This window comes from Oncorhynchus mykiss, chromosome 10 (assembly GCF_057628025.1).
Source record: "Oncorhynchus mykiss isolate SJ-2025 chromosome 10, ASM5762802v1, whole genome shotgun sequence".
Taxonomy (NCBI): domain Eukaryota; kingdom Metazoa; phylum Chordata; class Actinopteri; order Salmoniformes; family Salmonidae; genus Oncorhynchus; species Oncorhynchus mykiss.
In genome coordinates, this window is record NC_143031.1 from 802,922 (window position 1) to 824,575 (window position 21,654).

Consider the following 21,654-nt stretch of genomic DNA (forward strand, 5'->3'; position numbering starts at 1 on the left):
GATTATCTCATATATAACCCCAACACCACAATAACCTCTCTGTTACTCTACCTGATTATCTCATATATAACCCCAACACCACAATAACCTCTCTGTTACTCTACCTGATTATCTCATATATAACCCCAACACCACAATAACCTCTCTGTTACTCTACCTGATTATCTCATATATAACCCCAACACCACAATAACCTCTCTGTTACTCTACCTGATTATCTCATATATAACCCCAACACCACAATAACCTCTCTGTTACTCTACCTGATTATCTCATATATAACCCCAACACCACAATAACCTCTCTGTTACTCTACCTGATTATCTCATATATAACCCCAACACCACAATAACCTCTCTGTTACTCTACCTGATTATCTCATATATAACCCCAACACCACAATAACCTCTCTGTTACTCTACCTGATTATCTCATATATAACCCCAACACCACAATAACCTCTCTGTTACTCTACCTGATTATCTCATATATAACCCCAACACCACAATAACCTCTCTGTTACTCTACCTGATTATCTCATATATAACCCCAACACCACAATAACCTCTCTGTTACTCTACCTGATTATCTCATATATAACCCCAACACCACAATAACCTCTCTGTTACTCTACCTGATTATCTCATATATAACCCAAACACCACAATAACCTCTCAGATACTCTACCTGATTATCTCATATATAACCCCAACACCACAATAACCTATTTGATACCCTACCTGATTATCTCATATACAGTGGGGCAAAAAAGTATTTAGTCAGCCACCAATTGTGCAAGTTCTCCCACTTAAAAAGATGAGAGAGGCCTGTAATTTTATCATAGGTACACTTCAACTATGACAGACAAAATTAGATTTTTTTTCTCCAGAAAATCACATTGCAGGATTTTTAATGAATTTATTAGCAAATTATGGTGGAAAATAAGTATTTGGTCACCTACAAACAAGCAAGACTTATAGCTTTCACAGACCTGTAACTTCTTCTTTAAGAGGCTCCTCTGTCCTCCACTTGTTACCTGTATTAATGGCACCTGTTTGAACTTGTTATCAGTATAAAAGACACCTGTCCACAACCTCAAACAGTCACACTCCAAACTCCACTATGGCCAAGACCAAAGAGCTGTCAAAGGACACCAGAAACAAAATTGTAGACCTGCACCAGGCTGGGAAGACTGAATCTGCAATAGGTAAGCAGCTTGGTTTGAAGAAATCAACTGTGGGAGCAATTATTAGGAAATGGAAGACATACAAGACCACTGATAATCTCCCTCGATCTGGGGCTCCACGCAAGATCTCACTCCGTGGGGTCAAAATGATCACAAGAACGGTGAGAAAAAATCCCAAAACCACACGGGGGGACCTAGTGAATGACCTGCAGAGAGCTGGGACCAAAGTAACAAAGCCTACCATCAGTAACACACTACGCCACCAGGGACTCAAATCCTGCAGTGCCAGATGTGTCCCCCTGCTTAAGCCAGTACATGTCCAGGCCCATCTGAAGTTTGCTAGAGAGCATTTGGATGATCCAGAAGAAGATTGGGAGAATGTCATATGGTCAGATGATACCAAAATATAATTTTTTGCTAAAAACTCAACTCGTCGTGTTTGGAGGATAAAGAATGCTGAGTTGCATCCAAAGAATACCATACCTACTGTGAAGCATGGGGGTGGAAACATCATGCTTTGGGGCTGTTTTTCTACAAAGGGACCAGGACGACTGATCCGTGTAAAGGAAAGAATGAATGGGGCCATGTATCGTGAGATTTTGAGTGAAAACCTCCTTCCATCAACAAGGGCATTGAAGATGACACGTGGCTGGGTCTTTCAGCATGACAATGATCCCAAACACACCGCCCGGGCAACGAAGGAGTGGCTTCGTAAGAAGCATTTCAAGGTCCTGGAGTGGCCTAGCCAGTCTCCAGATCTCAACCCCATAGAAAATCTTTGGAGGGAGTTGAAAGTCCGTGTTTCCCAGATCTGCATGGAGGAATGGGACAAAATACCAGCAACAGTGTGTGAAAACCTTGTGAAGACTTACAGAAAACGTTTGACCTCTGTCATTGCCAAAAAAGGGTATATAACAAAGTATTGAGATAAACTTTTGTTATTGACCAAATACTTAATTGTCCACCATAATTTGCAAATAAATTCATTAAAAAAAATGTTTTTCTCATTTTGTACCTATGATGAAAATTACAGGCCTCTCATATTTTTAAGTGGGAGAACTTGCACAATTGGTGGCTGACTAAATACTTTTTTGCCCCACTGTATAACCCCAACACCACAATAACCTCTCTGATACCCTACCTGATTATCTCATATATAACCCCAACACCACAATAACCTCTCTGTTACTCCACCTGATAATCTCATAACCCAAACACAACAGTAACCACTCTGTTAATATACCTGATTATATCACTTTCTCACCACTCCCGTGTGTGTGTGTGTGTGTTGCAGACATCTTGAAGTTCATGGTGATCTTTATCCTGGTGTTCCTGGCGTTTATGATCGGAATGTTCAACCTCTACTCTTACTACCTGGGGGCCAAGCAGAACGATGCCTTTACCACGTAAAACATTCACACACACACAGTCCTACTACCTGGGGGCCAAGCAGAACGATGCCTTTATCACGTAAAACATTCACACACACACAGTCCTACTACCTGGGGGCCAAGCAGAACGACTCCTTTATCACGCATTACATTCACACACAGTAACAACTTCCGTGCAGCCTTTAGCTCAGCAGGCTAACTCAGATGGTTTCAACCCAGTCCGTTACATACGGCTTTATTTTCATTCTAATTATGTTTTATTTCCAGTGGTGCTTCAAATAACTCCCCCATCCTCCCTTCTATTTCCCCTCCCCTCCCCTCCCTCCAGTCTCGAGGAGAGCTTTAAGACTCTGTTTTGGGCGATCTTCGGCCTGTCGGAGGTGAAGTCGGTAGTCATTAACAACGATCACAAATTCATTGAGAACATCGGCTACGTGCTGTATGGTGTTTACAATGTTACCATGGTGATCGTTCTGCTCAACATGCTGATCGCAATGATAAACAGCTCTTTCCAGGAGATAGAGGTACACACCCCACTACTGATGCTACCAGACTCATAATATGATTGGTAAATACTGTAACATTTAAGAACTTGCCCCCTAATCCCCCTGTCCAAAACGTGTAAACATTGGACCATAAATTGTGCCTTCCTGTATTATACTGATGTTAAAATGTTTATTCTATCCTACTGAGCCATTTACTTTGTGTTCATATTCTTATCTTTTGTTATTTCTTATTGTTGAGAAGGAACACGGAAGTAAGCATTTCATTGAACAATGTATACCATGTGTATCCCGTACGATAAATAAAACTTGAAACACACCCATGCAAGCACACACATACGCAAACTCAAAAACACGCCTGACACACACAGGATCAAGGCCCTGGCATTGTAAGGTCTCATCAGTCAGACTCTCCTAAACCTGTTTAATAATCTCTCCTTCCTTCTTCTCTGTTCTTCTCTCTCTCTCTTCTGTTCTTCTCTCCCTCTCTCTGTCCTCTCTTCTTCTCTCTCTCTCCCCATTCTCTCCTCTCACTCTCTTTCATTCTCTTACCTTCCTTCTCGCTCTCTCTCTCCTTCCTTCTCTCTCTCTCTCTCTCTCTCTCTACCTGTTTACAGGATGATGCTGATGTGGAGTGGAAGTTTGCCCGTGCCAAGCTGTGGTTCTCCTACTTTGAGGAAGGCAGGACCCTGCCCGTCCCATTTAACCTGGTTCCTAGTCCTAAAGCAATGTTGGGGCTGGCCACTGCTGTTAGAGAGCTGCTGCTACACAGCCACACACAGCCACCTGACGGAGCGCAGCTCAACCAGGTACACACACAAACACACCTCTTTGTTCATCCACTGTATCAGCCTCTAGTTATGGTAGACGATGGTCCTGTATCAGCCTCTAGTTATGGTAGACTTAGGCTCTGTATCAGCCTGTAGTTATGAACCATGGTAGACGTAGGTCCTGTTTCAGCCTCTAGTTATGGACCATGGTAGACCTTGGATCTGTATCTGCCTCTAGTTATGAACCATGGTAGACATTGGTTCTGTATCTGCCTCTAGTTATGGTAGACCTTGGTCCTGTATCTGTCTGTAGTTATGAACCATGGTAGGTCTTGGTCCTTTATCTGCCTCTAGTTATGAACCATGGTAGACCTTGGTCCTGTATCTGCCTCTAGTTATGGTAGACGTAGTGTAAGATGACGCCGACAGAGACGGTTCGAATTCTTAGGAAACTGCAGTCTGCTGCCTCAGTTTGTATGATGGCAATTTGCATATACTCCAGAATGTTATGAAGAGTGATCAGATGAATTGCAATTAATTGCAAAGTCCCTTTTTGCCATGCAAATGAACTGAAACCCCCCAAAACATGTCCACTGCATTTCAGCCCTGCCACAAAAGGACCAGCTGACATCATGTCAGTGATTCTCTCATTAACACAGGTGTGAGTGTTGACGAGGACAAGGCTGGAGATCACTCTGTCGTGCTTATTGAGTTCGAATAACAGACTGGAAGCTTCAAAAGGAGGGTGGTGCTTGGAATAATTGTTCTTCCTCTGTCAACCATGGTTACCTGCAAGGAAACACATGCCGTCATCATTGCTTTGCACAAAAAGGGCTTCACGGGCAAGGATATTGCTGCCAGTAAGATTGCACCTAAATGAACCATTTATCGGATCATCAAGATCTTCAAGGAGAGCGGTTCAATTGTTGTGAAGAAGGCTTCAGGACGCCCAAGAAAGTCCAGCAAGTGCCAGGACCGTCTCCTAAAGTTGATTTAGCTGTGGGATCGGGGCACCACCAGTACAGAGCTTGCTCAGGAATGGCAGCAGTCAGGTGTGAGTGCATCTGCATGCACAGTGAGGCGAAGACTTTTGGAGGATGGCCTGGTCAAAAGGTACAGGGATTGGACTGCTGAGGACTGGGGTAAAGTAATTTTATCTGATGAATCCCCTTTCCGATTGTTTGGGGCATCCAGAAAAAAGCTTGTCCGGAGAAGACAAGGTGAGCACTGCCATCAGTCCTGTGTCATGCCAACAGTAAAGCATCCTGAGACCATTCTTGTGTGGGGTTGCTTCTCAGCCAAGGGAGTGGGCTCACTGACAATTTTGCCTAAGAACACAGCCATGAATAAAGAATGGTACCAATACATCCTCTGAGAGCAACTTCTCCCAACCATCCAGGAACAGTTTGGTGATGAACAATGCCTTTTCCAGCATGATGGAGCACCTTGCCATAAGGCAAAAGTGATAACTAAGTGGCTCGGGGAACAAAACATAGATATTTTGGGTCCATGGCCAGGAAACTCCCCAGACCTTAATCCCATTGAGAATTTGTGGTCAATCCTCAAAGTGCAGGTGGACAAACAAAAACCCACAAATTCTGACAAACTCCAAGCATTGATTATGCAAGAATGGGCTGCCATCAGTCAGGATGTGGCCCAGAAGTTAATTGACAGCATGCCAGGGCAGATTGCAGAGGTCTTGAAAAAGAAGGGTCAACACTGCAAATATTGACTCTTTGCATCAACTTCATTTAATTGTCAATAAAAGCCTTTGACACTTATGAAATGCTTATACTTCAGTATTCCATAGTAACATCTGACAAAAATATCTAAAGACACTGAAGCAGCAAACTTTGTGGAAAGTAATATTTGTGTCATTCTTAAAACGTTTGGCCACAGCTGTATACAGTACGAAATTCGAGCAAGGGATGCATTCCAGAGAGAACTAAGAGATTGTAGCATTCTCTGTTTCATGGAAACATGACTCTCTCGGGGTATGTTGTTGGAATCGTTTCAGCCACCGGGCTTCTCCATGCATCGCGCCGACAGAGATAAACACTTCTCTTGGAAGAGGAAGGGCGGGGGTGTATGCTTCATGATTAACGACTCATGGTGTAATCATAACATACAGGAACTCAAGTCTTTTTGCTCACCCGACCTAGAATTCCTTACAATCAAATGCAGGCCATTTTACCTACCAAGAGAATTCTCATCAGTTGTTGTCACAGCGGTGTACATTCCCCCTCAAGCAGACACCAAGACGGCCCTCAAGGAACTTCACTGGACTCGTAGCTGGGGATTTTAACAAGAAAATTTGAGAACAAGGCTACCTAAATTCTATCAGCTTCTTTATTGCACTACGCGCAGGGGTAATACACTCGACCACTGCTACTCTAACTTTTGCGATGCATACAAAGCCATCCCCCACCCTCCCTTCAGCATATCCGACCACGACGCCATCTTGCTCCTACCGTCTTATAGGCAGAAACTCAAACAGGATGTACCAGTGATGAGAACCCATTCAACGCTGGTCTGACCAATCGGAAGCCACGCTTCAAGATTGTTTTGATCACACGTACTGGAATATGTTGCGATCATCCTCAGAGAACAGCATCGTCCTATACGCTGACTTGTGAGTGATTTTAGAAAGAAGTACATTGGAGATGTTGTACTGTGACTATTAAAACCTACCCTAACCAGGAACTGTGAACGGGTGGCGGAATTTGTGCAAAACTGAAAGCATGAACCACCGCATTTAACAATGGAAAGATGTCCAGGAATATGGCTGAATATAAACAGTGTAGTTATTCCCTCCGCAAGGCAATCAAACAAGCGAAATGCCAGTACAGGGACAAGGTGGAGACGCAATTCAACGGCTCAGACACGAGACGTATGTGGCAGAGTCTACAGGAAATAATGGACTACAAAAAAAAGCCACGTCACAGGCACCAACATCACGCCTCCAGACACCTTCTTTGCCCGCTTTGAGGATACAGTGCCTCCGTCGCGCCCCACTAACAAGGACTGCGCCTCCCCCCTCCTTCCTTCTCCATGTGAGAGAATGTGAGAAAAACATTTAAATGTATTAACCCTCGCAAGGCTGCTGGCCCAGAGGAAGGAAATTGCCCTGCGTGCAACAGAAGAGAAGTCCAGGTCACAAAAAAAGTCCTCAGGTCATCTTGGAACAAAGCTGTCCTCTCCAACTCTTCCTCTGAAGAAGCTAGGCTAATTATTGAAACAATGATGGCTTAGCAAGGCTTCTAATTGGCTAAAACAAAATAGGTTACTTTAGTTGATTACAGCATAAAAGGTCAAAATATTTAAGTGAATGGTACAATAGAAAATTAAACATTGACCCTGAAATTTTGTTTCTTCTACGTTTGCACATGAAAGTAACAAGTGTTTGATGCAATAGAAAACACCATAGGCTCATCAACAAAGGCTGTAGTAAAGGGTAATGATTATAATACATGGTTTATGAGGGTATTAGACTGGGACAAAGCGCACCAATTCATCATCATCATCAGGGTTTCAAACGTGGGGCAAAACACATCATAGGAGTTGACCACTGGTCTAAAAACCAACCATTTATTTTCCTGGGGCAGAGCAACAATGCACCACACCCAAATGTGAAAAGATAACGTTCAACTGTGCAACTATAGAAAATAAGGTTGCATGATAATACATAAGGGTTCCTATTATTACATTTGTAAGTGCATTTATAAATGGTTAACTGGAGGCAAGCACTGACTGCCGATCACACTATTTTGACCAATGCGTTGTAACCTGCTTTTCACTGGTTTATAATGCATTTACAAATGATTAAATAACCATTAATAACGTAATTATAAAACTTACTGTAAAGTGTTAACGGTAATACGTATTTATATAGGTATGTAAACAGTATTAATATAGCAATTGTAATAGTATTGTAAGTATTTAATACTGTGTCTCTGTGTGTTCCAGCTGGGAGACAGTAAAGCTTCAGGATACAGCAACTCTCCGAGACCCACCAGATACCAGGTAACATACACCAGGATTATTTTATTATTTTAATGAGCATGGCCTTATTTATATTACAGCATATTGGATGACTGTCATTCATATTCCATGGACAAAGCTCAATGTAACAACGATAGGTTTAGGCTACTACATGATACTGTAATTTTCCCTAAACCTATCATGACGTTGATAGAACCTAACCTATGAATGAAAGTTTACAATGTAGGTTCACAGGTCAAGAGAATTCTTAACAATCAAGCTCACAGACAGTAACATATTCAATATCATCTTGTCTGCATCTAGCTGATAATATATATATTTTTTTATTTAACCTTTAATTAACTAGGCAAGTCAGTTAAGAACAAATTATTTTTTAGAATGACGGCCTAGGAACAGTGGGTTAACTGCCTTGTTCAGGGGCAGAACGACAGCTCGGGAATTCAATCTAGCCACCTTTCAGTTACTGGCCCAACTCTCTAACCACTAGGCTACCTGCCGCCCCATCTAAGATGCAAGCATTAGTACAACAGTTGCAAATGAGAGATTCTATTGGACCAATTCAGCTATGTTTATCCCCATTTCATTCCGTTTAAGAAATTTTTTTCAACAGAATATGCAGAATGAATACACCCCTAATCACACACAAACACAGTTCATTTCGTAGCAGCCACATACAAACAGCATTATCACTTTTCACGTTGTAATTCCTTCTCTGATCTACTTGGTCTCCTCCTCTCACCTTTTGCCTTCGCTTGTGGACTTCAGTGCACAACACATCAGCTGTATGTGACCAGGTGAAAAAACCATTCCAAGCCAAAGCTTCATATCATACCCTCTAAATGCTACACACAGCCTACATTGTTGTCACCATATTATCTAACGTCATAGTCAACATAGCTAACATAACTAATGCACTAGTAAACTTGCTACAATCATGCAGTACAGTCAGCAAGCATTTTAGCAGTTACACCGGAGTGCCCTGGTGGCAATAAATTAATACAACCAAAAGCTTACCGTGACTTAAGAGTTCCAGTGTTGGATAAGCCATAGCCAGTTAGCTAACGTAACATTCCTCTCTGTTTTGAGCTGGGTTTTTGATTAGGCTAAACAAGCTAGCTAGATAAAGTAGCTAACTAAGTAAAAGTGAGAGAAAAAAATACTACGAAATATAGCTAGCTCTCTCTCCCTTTCTCTTGCCTCTCAATCATTTTTTAAGAAATGTATATGTTCAAAACTGTTAAACTTCCTTTCTCTCGCTTTGAGTCAACTACTCACCACATTTTATGCACTGCAGTGCTAGCTAGCTGTAGCTTATACTTTCAGTACGAGATTCATTCTCTGATCCTTTGATCGGGTGGACAACATGTCAGTTCATGCTGCAAAAGCTCTGATAAGTTAGAGGACGTCTTCCGGAAGTTGTCATAATTATGGAAGGGGGGTGATAACAATGAGCCTCCTAGGTTTTGTATTGTGGTCAATGTACCCAGAGAAGGATGGAAGCTAAGCTGTCCTCTGGCTACACCATGGTGCTACCCTACAGAGTGCTGTTGAGGCTACTGTAGACCTTCTTTGCAAAACAGTGTGTTTTAATAAATTATTTGGTGACGTGAATATGCAGTATTTAGTATATTATATATATGTTTCACTATTTGCATTTTTATGAAAATCACTGAAAAGGATGGTCCTCCCCTTCCTCTGAGGAATCGCCACTCACTCACTCACAATACCAGGTTACAATAATGAATGTATATTTTGTAAGTTTATCTGTTCAGTTTGTGTGTGTGTATTTTGCAGAAGATCATGAAGCGCCTTATAAAACGTTACATCATCAAAGCCCAGACGGACAAAGAAAATGACGAGATCAACGAAGGTGACTGACACACACACTTCAGTCATAAGAAATGCCGAGTAGTTTTGAAACTTTACTCAACGCGAACTGTGTGGTCTGTGTGTGTGTGTATGTGTGTGTGTGTGTGTAGGTGAGCTGAAAGAGATTAAGCAGGATATCTCCAGTCTGCGTTATGAGCTGCTGGAGGACAAGAATCACAACATGGAGGAGCTGCAGGAGCTTCTGGGGAGGCTGAGAGAGACTTACAACACACACCACACAGAGGAACACACACAATAACACACACCACACAGAGGAACACACCACACAGAGGAACACACCACACTGAGGAACACACACAATAACACACACACCACACAGAGGAACACACACAATAACACACACCACACAGAGGAACACACCACACTGAGGAACACACACAATAACACACACACCACACAGAGGAACACACACAATAACACACACCACACAGAGGAACACACCACACACACCACACTGAGGAACACACACAATAACACACACACCACACAGAGGAACACACACAATAACAGAGGAACACACACAATAACACACACACACACACCACACAGAGGAACATACACAATAACACACACACCACACAGAGGAACACACCACACAGAGGAACACACACAATAACACACACACCACACAGAGGAACACACACACACAGAGGAACACACACAATAACACACACACCACACAGAGGAACACACACACAACACAGAGGAACACACACAATAACACACACACACCACACAGTAACACACACACCACACAGAGTAACACACACACCACACAGTGTAACACACACACCACACAGAGTAACACACACACCACACAGAGTAACACACACACCACACAGAGTAACACACACCACACAGAGTAACACACACACCACACAGAGTAACACACACACCACACAGAGTAACACACACACCACACAGAGTAACACACACACCATACAGAGTAACACACACAACACACAATAACACACAAGTTTTAAGAAACTGGTTTCAGCTGCTGCATTGATGTCCTTCTTGCCAAGTACCACCTGGACTCAGCAGAACATATACTCATTACTGTATCTTCTGTTCCCTGAGAGAGGGAAACCAGGTACAACACAGCTATGGGGAGTTCCTGCCCTCTACTGATCAGTACGCCACCCCCTGGGCCCAGTACACCTTGTCCAGCTGCGTCCTGAAATTGCTTATTAGGGAGCGACATATTGGGGTTAGTCATCCCTTTGTTAGCCAACGGGTCTAGGTAGCCAGCTAGCTTCTCATCCACCGGAGGCATGAAGAAAATCCCCCGCCCCCTCCATATCCGTGAAGTGGGAATTATCCATGCAACATCAGCTTGTCAGACTGTGGCTGGACACATGTTGTCTTAAGCTCATCGAAAGAGTCTTGAAAAAGAGGCTGATAGCACCAGTAGTAGGACTGTGGATAGCACCAGTAGCAGGACTGTGGATAGCACCAGTAGCAGGACTGTGGATAGCACCAGTAGCAAGCCTGTGGATAGCACCAGTAGCAGGACTGTGGATAGCACCAGTAGCAGGACTGTGGATAGCACCAGTAGCAAGCCTGTGGATAGCACCAGTAGCAGGACTGTGGATAGCACCAGTAGCGATGCAGGACTGCTGATAGCAGGACTGTGGATAGCACCAGTAGCAGGACTATGGATAGCACCAGTAGTATGACTATGGATAGCACCAGTAGCAGGACTGTGGATAGCACCAGTAGCAGGACTGTGGATAGCACCAGTAGCAGGACTGTGGATAGCACCAGTAGTATGACTATGGATAGCACCAGTAGCAGGACTGTGGATAGCACCAGTAGCAGGACTGTGGATAGCACCTATAGCAGGACTGTGGATAGCACCAGTAGCAGGACTGAGGATAGCACCAGTAGAAGAATTGTGGATAGCACCAGTAGCAGTGCAGGACTGTGGATAGCACCAGTAGCAGGACTGTGGATAGCACCAGTAGCGGTGCAGGACTGCGGATAGCACCAGTAGCAGGACTGTGGATAGCACCAGTAGCGGTGCAGGACTGTGGATAGCACCAGTAGCGGTGCAGGACTGTGGATAGCACCAGTAGCAGGACTGTGGATAGCACCAGTAGCAGGACTGTGGACAGCACCAGTAGCAGGACTGTGGATAGCACCAGTAGCAGGACTGTGGATAGCACCAGTAGCAGGACTGTGGATAGCACCAGTAGCAGGACTGTGGATAGCACCAGTAGCAGGACTGTGGATAGCACAAGTAGCGGTGCAGGACTGCGGATAGCACCAGTAGCAGGCAGGACTGTGGATAGCACCAGTAGCAGGACTGTGGATAGCACCAGTAGCAGGACTGTGGATAGCACCAGTAGCAGGACTGTGGATAGCACCAGTAGCAGGACTGTGGATAGCACCAGTAGCAGGACTGAGGATAGCACCAGTAGAAGAATTGTGGATAGCACCAGTAGCAGTGCAGGACTGTGGATAGCACCAGTAGCAGGACTGTGGATAGCACCAGTAGCGGTGCAGGACTGCGGATAGCACCAGTAGCAGGACTGTGGATAGCACCAGTAGCGGTGCAGGACTGCGGATAGCACCAGTAGCGGTGCAGGACTGCGGATAGCACCAGTAGCGGTGCAGGACTGTGGATAGCACCAGTAGCGGTGCAGGACTGTGGATAGCACCAGTAGCAGGACTCTGGATAGCACCAGTAGCAGGACTGTGGATAGCACCAGTAGCAGGACTGTGGATAGCACCAGTAGCAGGACTGTGGATAGCACAAGTAGCGGTGCAGGACTGCAGATAGCACCAGTAGCAGGACTGCGGATAGCACCAGTAGCAGGACTGCGAATAGCACCAGTAGCAGGACTGCGGATAGCACCAGTAGCAGGACTGTGAACAAGCACCAGTAGCGGTGCAGGACTGCTGATAGCACCAGTAGCAGGACTGTGGATAGCACCAGTAGCAGGACTGTGGATAGCACCAGTAGCAGGACTGAGGATAGCACCAGTAGCAGAATTGTGGATAGCACCAGTAGCAGTGCAGGACTGTGGATAGCACCAGTAGCAGGACTGTGGATAGTAGCGGTGCAGGACTGCGGATAGCACCAGTAGCGGTGCAGGACTGCGGATAGCACCAGTAGCAGGACTGTGGATAACACCAGTAGCAGGACTGAGGATAGCACCAGTAGCAGTGCAGGACTGTGGATAGCACCAGTAGCAGGACTGTGGATAGCACCAGTAGCGGAGCAGGACTGCGGATAGCACCAGTAGCAGGACTGTGGATAGCACCAGTAGCTGTGCAGGACTGCGGCTAGTACCAGTAGCGGTGCAGGACTGTGGATTGCACCAGTAGCGGTGCAGGACTGTGGATAGCACCAGTAGCGGTGCTGGACTGTGGATAGCACCAGTATTAGGACATGGGAAGCACCAGTAGCGGTGCAGGACTGCTGATAGCACCAGTAGCAGGCAGGACTGTGGATAGCACCAGTAGCAGGCAGGACTGTGGATAGCACCAGTAGCAGGCAGGACTGTGGATAGCACCAGTAGCAGGCAGGACTGTGGATAGCACCAGTAGCAGGCAGGACTGTGGATAGCACCAGTAGCAGGCAGGTCTGTGGATAGCACCAGTAGCAGGCAGGTCTGTGGATAGCACCAGTAGCAGGACTGTGGATAGCACCAGTAGCAGGACTGTGGATAGCACCAGTAGCAGGACTGTGGAGAGCACCAGTAGCGGTGCAGGACTGTGGATAGCACCAGTAGTGGTGCAGGACTGTGGATAGCACCAGTAGCAGGACTGAGGATAGCACCAGTAGCGGTGCAGGACTGCGGATAGAACCAGTAGCAGGACTGTGGATAGCACCAGTAGCGGTGCTGGACTGTGGATAGCACCAGTACCGGGACTGTGGATAGCACCAGTACCGGGACTGTGGATAGCACCAGTAGCAGGACTGTGGATAGCACCAGTAGCGGTGCAGGACTGTGGATAGCACCAGTAGCAGGCAGGACTGTGGATAGCACCAGTAGCAGGACTGTGGATAGCACCAGTAGCGGTGTAGGACTGTGCATAGCACCAGTAGCAGGACTGTGGTTAGCACCAGTAGCAGGACTGTGGATAGCACCAGTAGCAGGACTGAGGATAGCACCAGTAGCAGGACTGAGGATAGCACCAGTAGCAGGACTGTGGATAGCACCAGTAGCAGGACTGTGGATAGCACCAGTAGCGGTGCAGGACTGTGGATAGCACCAGTAGCAGGACTGTGGATAGCACCAGTAGCAGGACTGTGGATAGCACCAGTAGCAGGACTATGGATAGCACCAGTAGTATGACTATGGATAGCACCAGTAGCAGGACTGTGGATAGCACCAGTAGCAGGACTGTGGATAGCACCTATAGCAGGACTGTGGATAGCACCAGTAGCGGTGCAGGACTGTGGATAGCACCAGTAGCGGTGCAGGACTGTGGATAGCACCAGTAGCAGGACTGTGGATAGCACCAGTAGCAGGACTGTGGACAGCACCAGTAGCAGGACTGTGGATAGCACCAGTAGCAGGACTGTGGATAGCACCAGTAGCAGGACTGTGGATAGCACCAGTAGCAGGACTGTGGATAGCACCAGTAGCAGGACTGTGGATAGCACAAGTAGCGGTGCAGGACTGCGGATAGCACCAGTAGCAGGACTGCGGATAGCACCAGTAGCAGGACTGCGGATAGCACCAGTAGCAGGACTGCGGATAGCACCAGTAGCAGGACTGTGGATAGCACCAGTAGCAGGACTGTGGATAGCACCAGTAGCAGGACTGTGGATAGCACCAGTAGCAGGACTGAGGATAGCACCAGTAGAAGAATTGTGGATAGCACCAGTAGCAGTGCAGGACTGTGGATAGCACCAGTAGCAGGACTGTGGATAGCACCAGTAGCGGTGCAGGACTGCAGATAGCACCAGTAGCAGGACTGCGGATAGCACCAGTAGCAGGACTGTGAACAAGCACCAGTAGCGGTGCAGGACTGCTGATAGCACCAGTAGCAGGACTGTGGATAGCACCAGTAGCAGGACTGTGGATAGCACCAGTAGCAGGACTGAGGATAGCACCAGTAGCAGAATTGTGGATAGCACCAGTAGCAGTGCAGGACTGTGGATAGCACCAGTAGCAGGACTGTGGATAGTAGCGGTGCAGGACTGCGGATAGCACCAGTAGCGGTGCAGGACTGCGGATAGCACCAGTAGCGGTGCAGGACTGCGGATAGCACCAGTAGCGGTGCAGGACTGCGGATAGCACCAGTAGCAGGACTGTGGATAGCACCAGTAGCAGGACTGTGGATAGCACAAGTAGCGGTGCAGGACTGCGGATAGCACCAGTAGCAGGACTGTGGATAGCACCAGTAGCAGGACTGTGGATAGCACCAGTAGCAGGACTATGGATAGCACCAGTAGTATGACTATGGATAGCACCAGTAGCAGGACTGTGGATAGCACCAGTAGCAGGACTGTGGATAGCACCTATAGCAGGACTGTGGATAGCACCAGTAGCGGTGCAGGACTGTGGATAGCACCAGTAGCGGTGCAGGACTGTGGATAGCACCAGTAGCAGGACTGTGGATAGCACCAGTAGCAGGACTGTGGACAGCACCAGTAGCAGGACTGTGGATAGCACCAGTAGCAGGACTGTGGATAGCACCAGTAGCAGGACTGTGGATAGCACCAGTAGCAGGACTGTGGATAGCACAAGTAGCGGTGCAGGACTGCGGATAGCACCAGTAGCAGGACTGCGGATAGCACCAGTAGCAGGACTGCGGATAGCACCAGTAGCAGGACTGCGGATAGCACCAGTAGCAGGACTGTGGATAGCACCAGTAGCAGGACTGTGGATAGCACCAGTAGCAGGACTGTGGATAGCACCAGTAGCAGGACTGAGGATAGCACCAGTAGAAGAATTGTGGATAGCACCAGTAGCAGTGCAGGACTGTGGATAGCACCAGTAGCAGGACTGTGGATAGCACCAGTAGCGGTGCAGGACTGCGGATAGCACCAGTAGCAGGACTGCGGATAGCACCAGTAGCAGGACTGTGAACAAGCACCAGTAGCGGTGCAGGACTGCTGATAGCACCAGTAGCAGGACTGTGGATAGCACCAGTAGCAGGACTGTGGATAGCACCAGTAGCAGGACTGAGGATAGCACCAGTAGCAGAATTGTGGATAGCACCAGTAGCAGTGCAGGACTGTGGATAGCACCAGTAGCAGGACTGTGGATAGTAGCGGTGCAGGACTGCGGATAGCACCAGTAGCGGTGCAGGACTGCGGATAGCACCAGTAGCGGTGCAGGACTGCGGATAGCACCAGTAGCGGTGCAGGACTGCGGATAGCACCAGTAGCAGGACTGTGGATAACACCAGTAGCAGGACTGAGGATAGCACCAGTAGCAGTGCAGGACTGTGGATAGCACCAGTAGCAGGACTGTGGATAGCACCAGTAGCGGAGCAGGACTGCGGATAGCACCAGTAGCAGGACTGTGGATAGCACCAGTAGCTGTGCAGGACTGCGGCTAGTACCAGTAGCGGTGCAGGACTGTGGATTGCACCAGTAGCGGTGCAGGACTGTGGATAGCACCAGTAGAGGTGCTGGACTGTGGATAGCACCAGTATTAGGACATGGGAAGCACCAGTAGCGGTGCAGGACTGCTGATAGCACCAGTAGCAGGCAGGACTGTGGATAGCACCAGTAGCAGGCAGGACTGTGGATAGCACCAGTAGCAGGCAGGACTGTGGATAGCACCAGTAGCAGGCAGGACTGTGGATAGCACCAGTAGCAGGCAGGACTGTGGATAGCACCAGTAGCAGGCAGGTCTGTGGATAGCACCAGTAGCAGGCAGGTCTGTGGATAGCACCAGTAGCAGGACTGTGGATAGCACCAGTAGCAGGACTGTGGAGAGCACCAGTAGCGGGACTGTGGAGAGCACCAGTAGCGGTGCAGGACTGTGGATAGCACCAGTAGTGGTGCAGGACTGTGGATAGCACCAGTAGCAGGACTGAGGATAGCACCAGTAGCGGTGCAGGACTGCGGATAGAACCAGTAGCAGGACTGTGGATAGCACCAGTAGCGGTGCTGGACTGTGGATAGCACCAGTAGCAGGACTGTGGATAGCACCAGTACCGGGACTGTGGATAGCACCAGTAGCAGGACTGTGGATAGCACCAGTAGCGGTGCAGGACTGTGGATAGCACCAGTAGCAGGCAGGACTGTGGATAGCACCAGTAGCAGGACTGTGGATAGCACCAGTAGCGGTGTAGGACTGTGCATAGCACCAGTAGCAGGACTGTGGTTAGCACCAGTAGCAGGACTGTGGATAGCACCAGTAGCAGGACTGAGGATAGCACCAGTAGCAGGACTGAGGATAGCACCAGTAGCAGGACTGTGGATAGCACCAGTAGCAGGACTGTGGATAGCACCAGTAGCGGTGCAGGACTGTGGATAGCACCAGTAGCAGGACTGTGGATAGCACCAGTAGCAGGACTGTGGATAGCACCAGTAGCGGTGCAGGACTGTGGATAGCACCAGTAGCAGGACTGTGGATAGCAACAGTAGCAGGACTGTGGATAGCACCAGTATCAGTGCAGGACTGTGGATAGCACCAGTATCAGTGCAGGACTGAGGATAGCACCAGTAGCTGGACTGTGGATAGCACCAGTAGCTGGACTGTGGATAGCACCAGTAGCAGGACTGTGGATAGCACCAGTAGTAGGACTGTGGATAGCACCAGTAGCGGTGTAGGACTGTGGATAGCACCAGTAGCGGTGTAGGACTGTGGATAGCACCAGTAGCGGTGTAGGACTGTCGATAGCACCAGTAGCAGGACTGTGGATAGCACCAGTAGCGGTGCAGGACTGTTGATAGCACCAGTAGCAGGCAGGACTGTTGATAGCACCAGCAGCAGGCAGGACTGTGGATAGCACCAGTAGCAGGCAGGACTGTGGATCGCACCAGTAGCGGTGCATGACTATGGATAGCACCAGTTGCAGACAGGACTGTGGATAGCACAAGTAGCAGTACTGTGGATAGCACCAGTAGCGGTGCAGGACTTTGGATAGCACTAGTAGCAGTACTGTGGATAGCACCAGTAGCAGGCAGGACTGTGGATAGCACAAGTAGCTGGACTGAGGATAGCACCAGTAGCAGGACTGCGGATAGCACCAGTAGCGGTGCAGGACTGCGGATAGCACCAGTAGCGGTGCAGGACTGCGGATAGCACCAGTAGCGGTGCAGGACTGCGGATAGCACCAGTAGCGGTGCAGGAATATGGATAGCACCAGTAGCAGGACTGTGGATAGCACCAGTAGCGTTGCAGGACTGCGGATAGCACCAGTAGCGGTGCAGGACTGCGGATAGCACCAGTAGCGGTGCAGGACTATGGATAGCACCAGTAGCAGGACTGTTGATAGCACCAGTAGCAGGACTGTGGATAGCACCAGTAGCGGTGCAGGACTGTGGATAGCACCAGCAGCGGTACAAGACTATGGATAGTTCCAGTTGCAGACAGGACTGTGGATAGCACAAGTAGCAGTACTGTGGATAGCACCAGTAGCAGGACTGTGGATAGCACCAGTAGCTGGACTGTGGATAGCACCAGTAGCGGTGCAGGACTGTGGATAGCACCAGTAGCGGTGCATGACTATGGATAGCACCAGTTGCAGACAGGACTGTGGATAGCACAAGTAGCAGTACTGTGGATAGCACCAGTAGCGGTGCAGGACTGTGGATAGCACTAGTAGCAGTACTGTGGATAGCACCAGTAGCAGACAGGACTGTGGATAGCACCAGTAGCTGGACTGAGGATAGCACCAGTAGCAGGACTGGGGAATGCACCAGTATCAGTGCAGGACTGCTGATAGCACCAGTAGCGGTGCAGGACTGCGGATAACACCAGTAGCAGGACTGCGATAGCACCAGTAGCAGGACTGTGGATAGCACCAGTAGCGGTGTAGGACTGTCGATAGCACCAGTAGCAGGACTGTGGATAGCACCAGTAGCAAGACTGTGGATAACACCAGTAGTAGGACTGTGGATAGCACCAGTAGCGGTGCAAGACTGTGGATAGCACCAGTAGCAGGCAGGACTGTGGATAGCACCAGTAGCAGGCAGGACTGTGGATAGCACTAGTAGCAGTGTAGGACTGTTGATTGCACCAGTAGCAGTGTAGGACTGTTGATAGCACCAGTAGCAGTGTAGGACTGTTGATAGCACCAGTAGCAGGCAGGACTGTAGATAGCACCAGTTGCAGACAGGACTGTGGATAGCACAAGTAGCAATACTGTGGATAGCACCAGTAGCGGTGCAGGACTGTGGATAGCACTAGTAGCAGGACTGTGGATAGCATCAGTAGCAGGACTGTGGATAGCACCAGTAGCAGGACTGTGGATTGCACCAGTAGCAGGACTGTGGATTGCACCAGTAGCAGGACTGTGGATTGCACCAGTAGTAGGACTGTGGATAGCACCAGTAGCGGTGCAAGACTGTGGATAGCACCAGTAGCAGGCAGGACTGTGGATAGCACCAGTAGCAAGCAGGACTGTGGATAGCACCAGTTGCAGACAGGACTGTGGATAGCACAAGTAGCAATACTGTGATAGCACCAGTAGCGGTGCAGGACTGTGGATAGCACTAGTAGCAGTACTGTGGATAGCATCAGTAGCAGGACTGTGGATAGCACCAGTAGCAGGACTGTGGATAGCACCAGTAGCAGGACTGTGGATAGCACCAGTAGCAGGATTGTGGATAGCACCAGTAGCGGTACTGTGGATAGCACCAGTAGCAGGACTGTGGATAGCACCAGTAGCGGTGCAGGACTGTGGATAGCACCAGTAGCGGTGCAGGACTGTGGATAGCTCCAGTAGCAGTGCAGGACTATGGATAGCACCAGTTGCAGGACTGTGGATAGCACCTAGTAGCAGTGTAGGACTGTTGATTGCACCAGTAGGGGTGTAGGACTGTTGATAGCACCAGTAGCAAGCAGGACTGTGGATAGCACCAGTTGCAGACAGGACTGTGGATAGCACAAGTAGCAATACTGTGGATAGCACCAGTAGCGGTGCAGGACTGTGGATAGCACTAGTAGCAGTACTGTGGATAGCATCAGTAGCAGGACTGTCGATAGCACCAGTAGCAGGACTGTGGATAGCACCAGTAGCGGTACTGTGGATAGCACCAGTAGTGGTACTGTGGATAGCACCAGTAGCGGTACTGTGGATAGCACCAGCAGCAGGACTGTGGATAGCACCAGTAGCGGTGCAGGACTGTGGATAGCACCAGTAGCGGTGCAGGACTGTGGATAGCTCCAGTAGCAGTGCAGGACTATGGATAGCACCAGTTGTAGTACTGTGGATAGCACCAGTAGCAGGCAGGACTGTGGATAGCACCAGTAGCAGGCAGGACTGTGGATAGCACCAGTAGCAGGCAGGACTGTGGATAGCACCAGTAGCTGGACTGAGGATAGCACCAGTAGCTGGACTGAGGATAGCACCAGTAGCGGTGCAGGACTGTGGATAGCACTAGTAGCAGTACTGTGGATAGCACCAGTAGCAGGCAGGACTGTGGATAGCACCAGTAGCAGGCAGGACTGTGGATAGCACCAGTAGCTGGACTGAGGATAGCACCAGTAGCAAGCAGGACTGTGGATAGCACCAGTAGCAGGCAGGACTGTGGATAGCACCAGTAGCTGAACTGAGGATAGCACCAGTAGCAGGACTGTGGATAGCACCAGTAGCGGTGCAGGACTGTGGATAGCACCAGTAGCAGGCAGGAATGTGGATAGCACCAGTAGCAGGCAGGACTGTGGATAGCACCAGTAGCAGGCAGGACTGTGGATAGCACCAGTAGCTGGACTGAGGATAGCACCAGTAGCAGGACTGATGATAGCACCAGTAGCAGTACTGATGATAGCACCAGTAGCAGTACTGTGGATAGCAGCAGTAGCGGTGCAGGACTGTGGATAGCACCAGTAGCGGTTCAGGACTGTGGATAGCACCAGTAGCAGGACTGTGGATAGCACCAGTAGCAGGACTGTAGATTGCACCAGTTGCAGTACTGTAGATTGCACCAGTAGCAGGACTGTGGATAGCACCAGTAGCGGGACTGTGGATAGCATCAGTATCAGAACTATGGATTGCACCGGTTGCAGTACTGTAGATTGCACCAGTAGCAGGACTGTGGATAGCACCAGTAGCAGGACTGTGGATAGCACCAGTAGCGGTGTAGGACTGTGGATAGCACCAGTTGCAGTACTGTAGATTGCACCAGTAGCAGGACTGTGGATAGCACCAGTAGCAGGACTGTGGATAGCACCAGTAGCGGTGCAGGACTGTGGATAGCACCAGTAGCGGTGCAGGACTGTGGATAGCACCAGTAGCGGTGCAGGACTGTGGAAAGCATCCATAGCAGGACTGTGGATAGCATCAGTAGCAGGACTGTGGATAGCATCAGTAGCAGGACTGTGGATCGCACCAGTGCAGGACTGAGGATTGCACCAGTAGCGGTGCAGGACTGTGGATAACACCAGTAGCAGGTATTTTCACCAAACCTTGACGCCTTCCACCGCAGGGTGAGGACAGCCCCTCCGCTGACAGCCGCTCTGAGACATAAATAAATTAGCGGTTCACTAGAATCAAGGGATTCCGTAGGACGTGTGGCTGCCCGGAAAACAAACCCTCAATCTTCTCAATCCCCTAGAACAGACCATAGACACAACAGCATCATTCGAAAGTGAATCCAGATCAACCCCGTATACTGCAACTCAGACTCCGCCGAAGTACAGGCACCCAGGAGAGGAAAGACAAATTCAGTCCCACAAAGCCTTCTAAGGAAGCCTACACGCTCCTCCGGAGAGAGAGAGAGCTTGTTGGCATCTGGCACGAGATATTTTGCCCTCCAAAATAGTTATTTT

General features: G+C 48.5%; 1 protein-coding gene across 1 annotated transcript in view; it reads left to right on the forward strand.

The window, feature by feature from the left end:
* Positions 1-10,246, forward strand: part of trpc6a (transient receptor potential cation channel, subfamily C, member 6a) — a 54,544-nt gene extending 44,298 nt beyond the window's left edge. The window contains exons 12-17 of the mRNA XM_021617324.3: positions 2,481-2,592; positions 2,906-3,101; positions 3,698-3,889; positions 7,817-7,873; positions 9,647-9,722; positions 9,832-10,246. Of these exons, the coding sequence (XP_021472999.1) occupies positions 2,481-2,592; positions 2,906-3,101; positions 3,698-3,889; positions 7,817-7,873; positions 9,647-9,722; positions 9,832-9,980 (782 nt within the window). The 3' untranslated portion in view covers positions 9,981-10,246. The remainder of the gene's footprint in view (positions 1-2,480; positions 2,593-2,905; positions 3,102-3,697; positions 3,890-7,816; positions 7,874-9,646; positions 9,723-9,831) is intronic.
* The last annotated feature ends 11,408 nt before the right edge of the window (positions 10,247-21,654 follow it).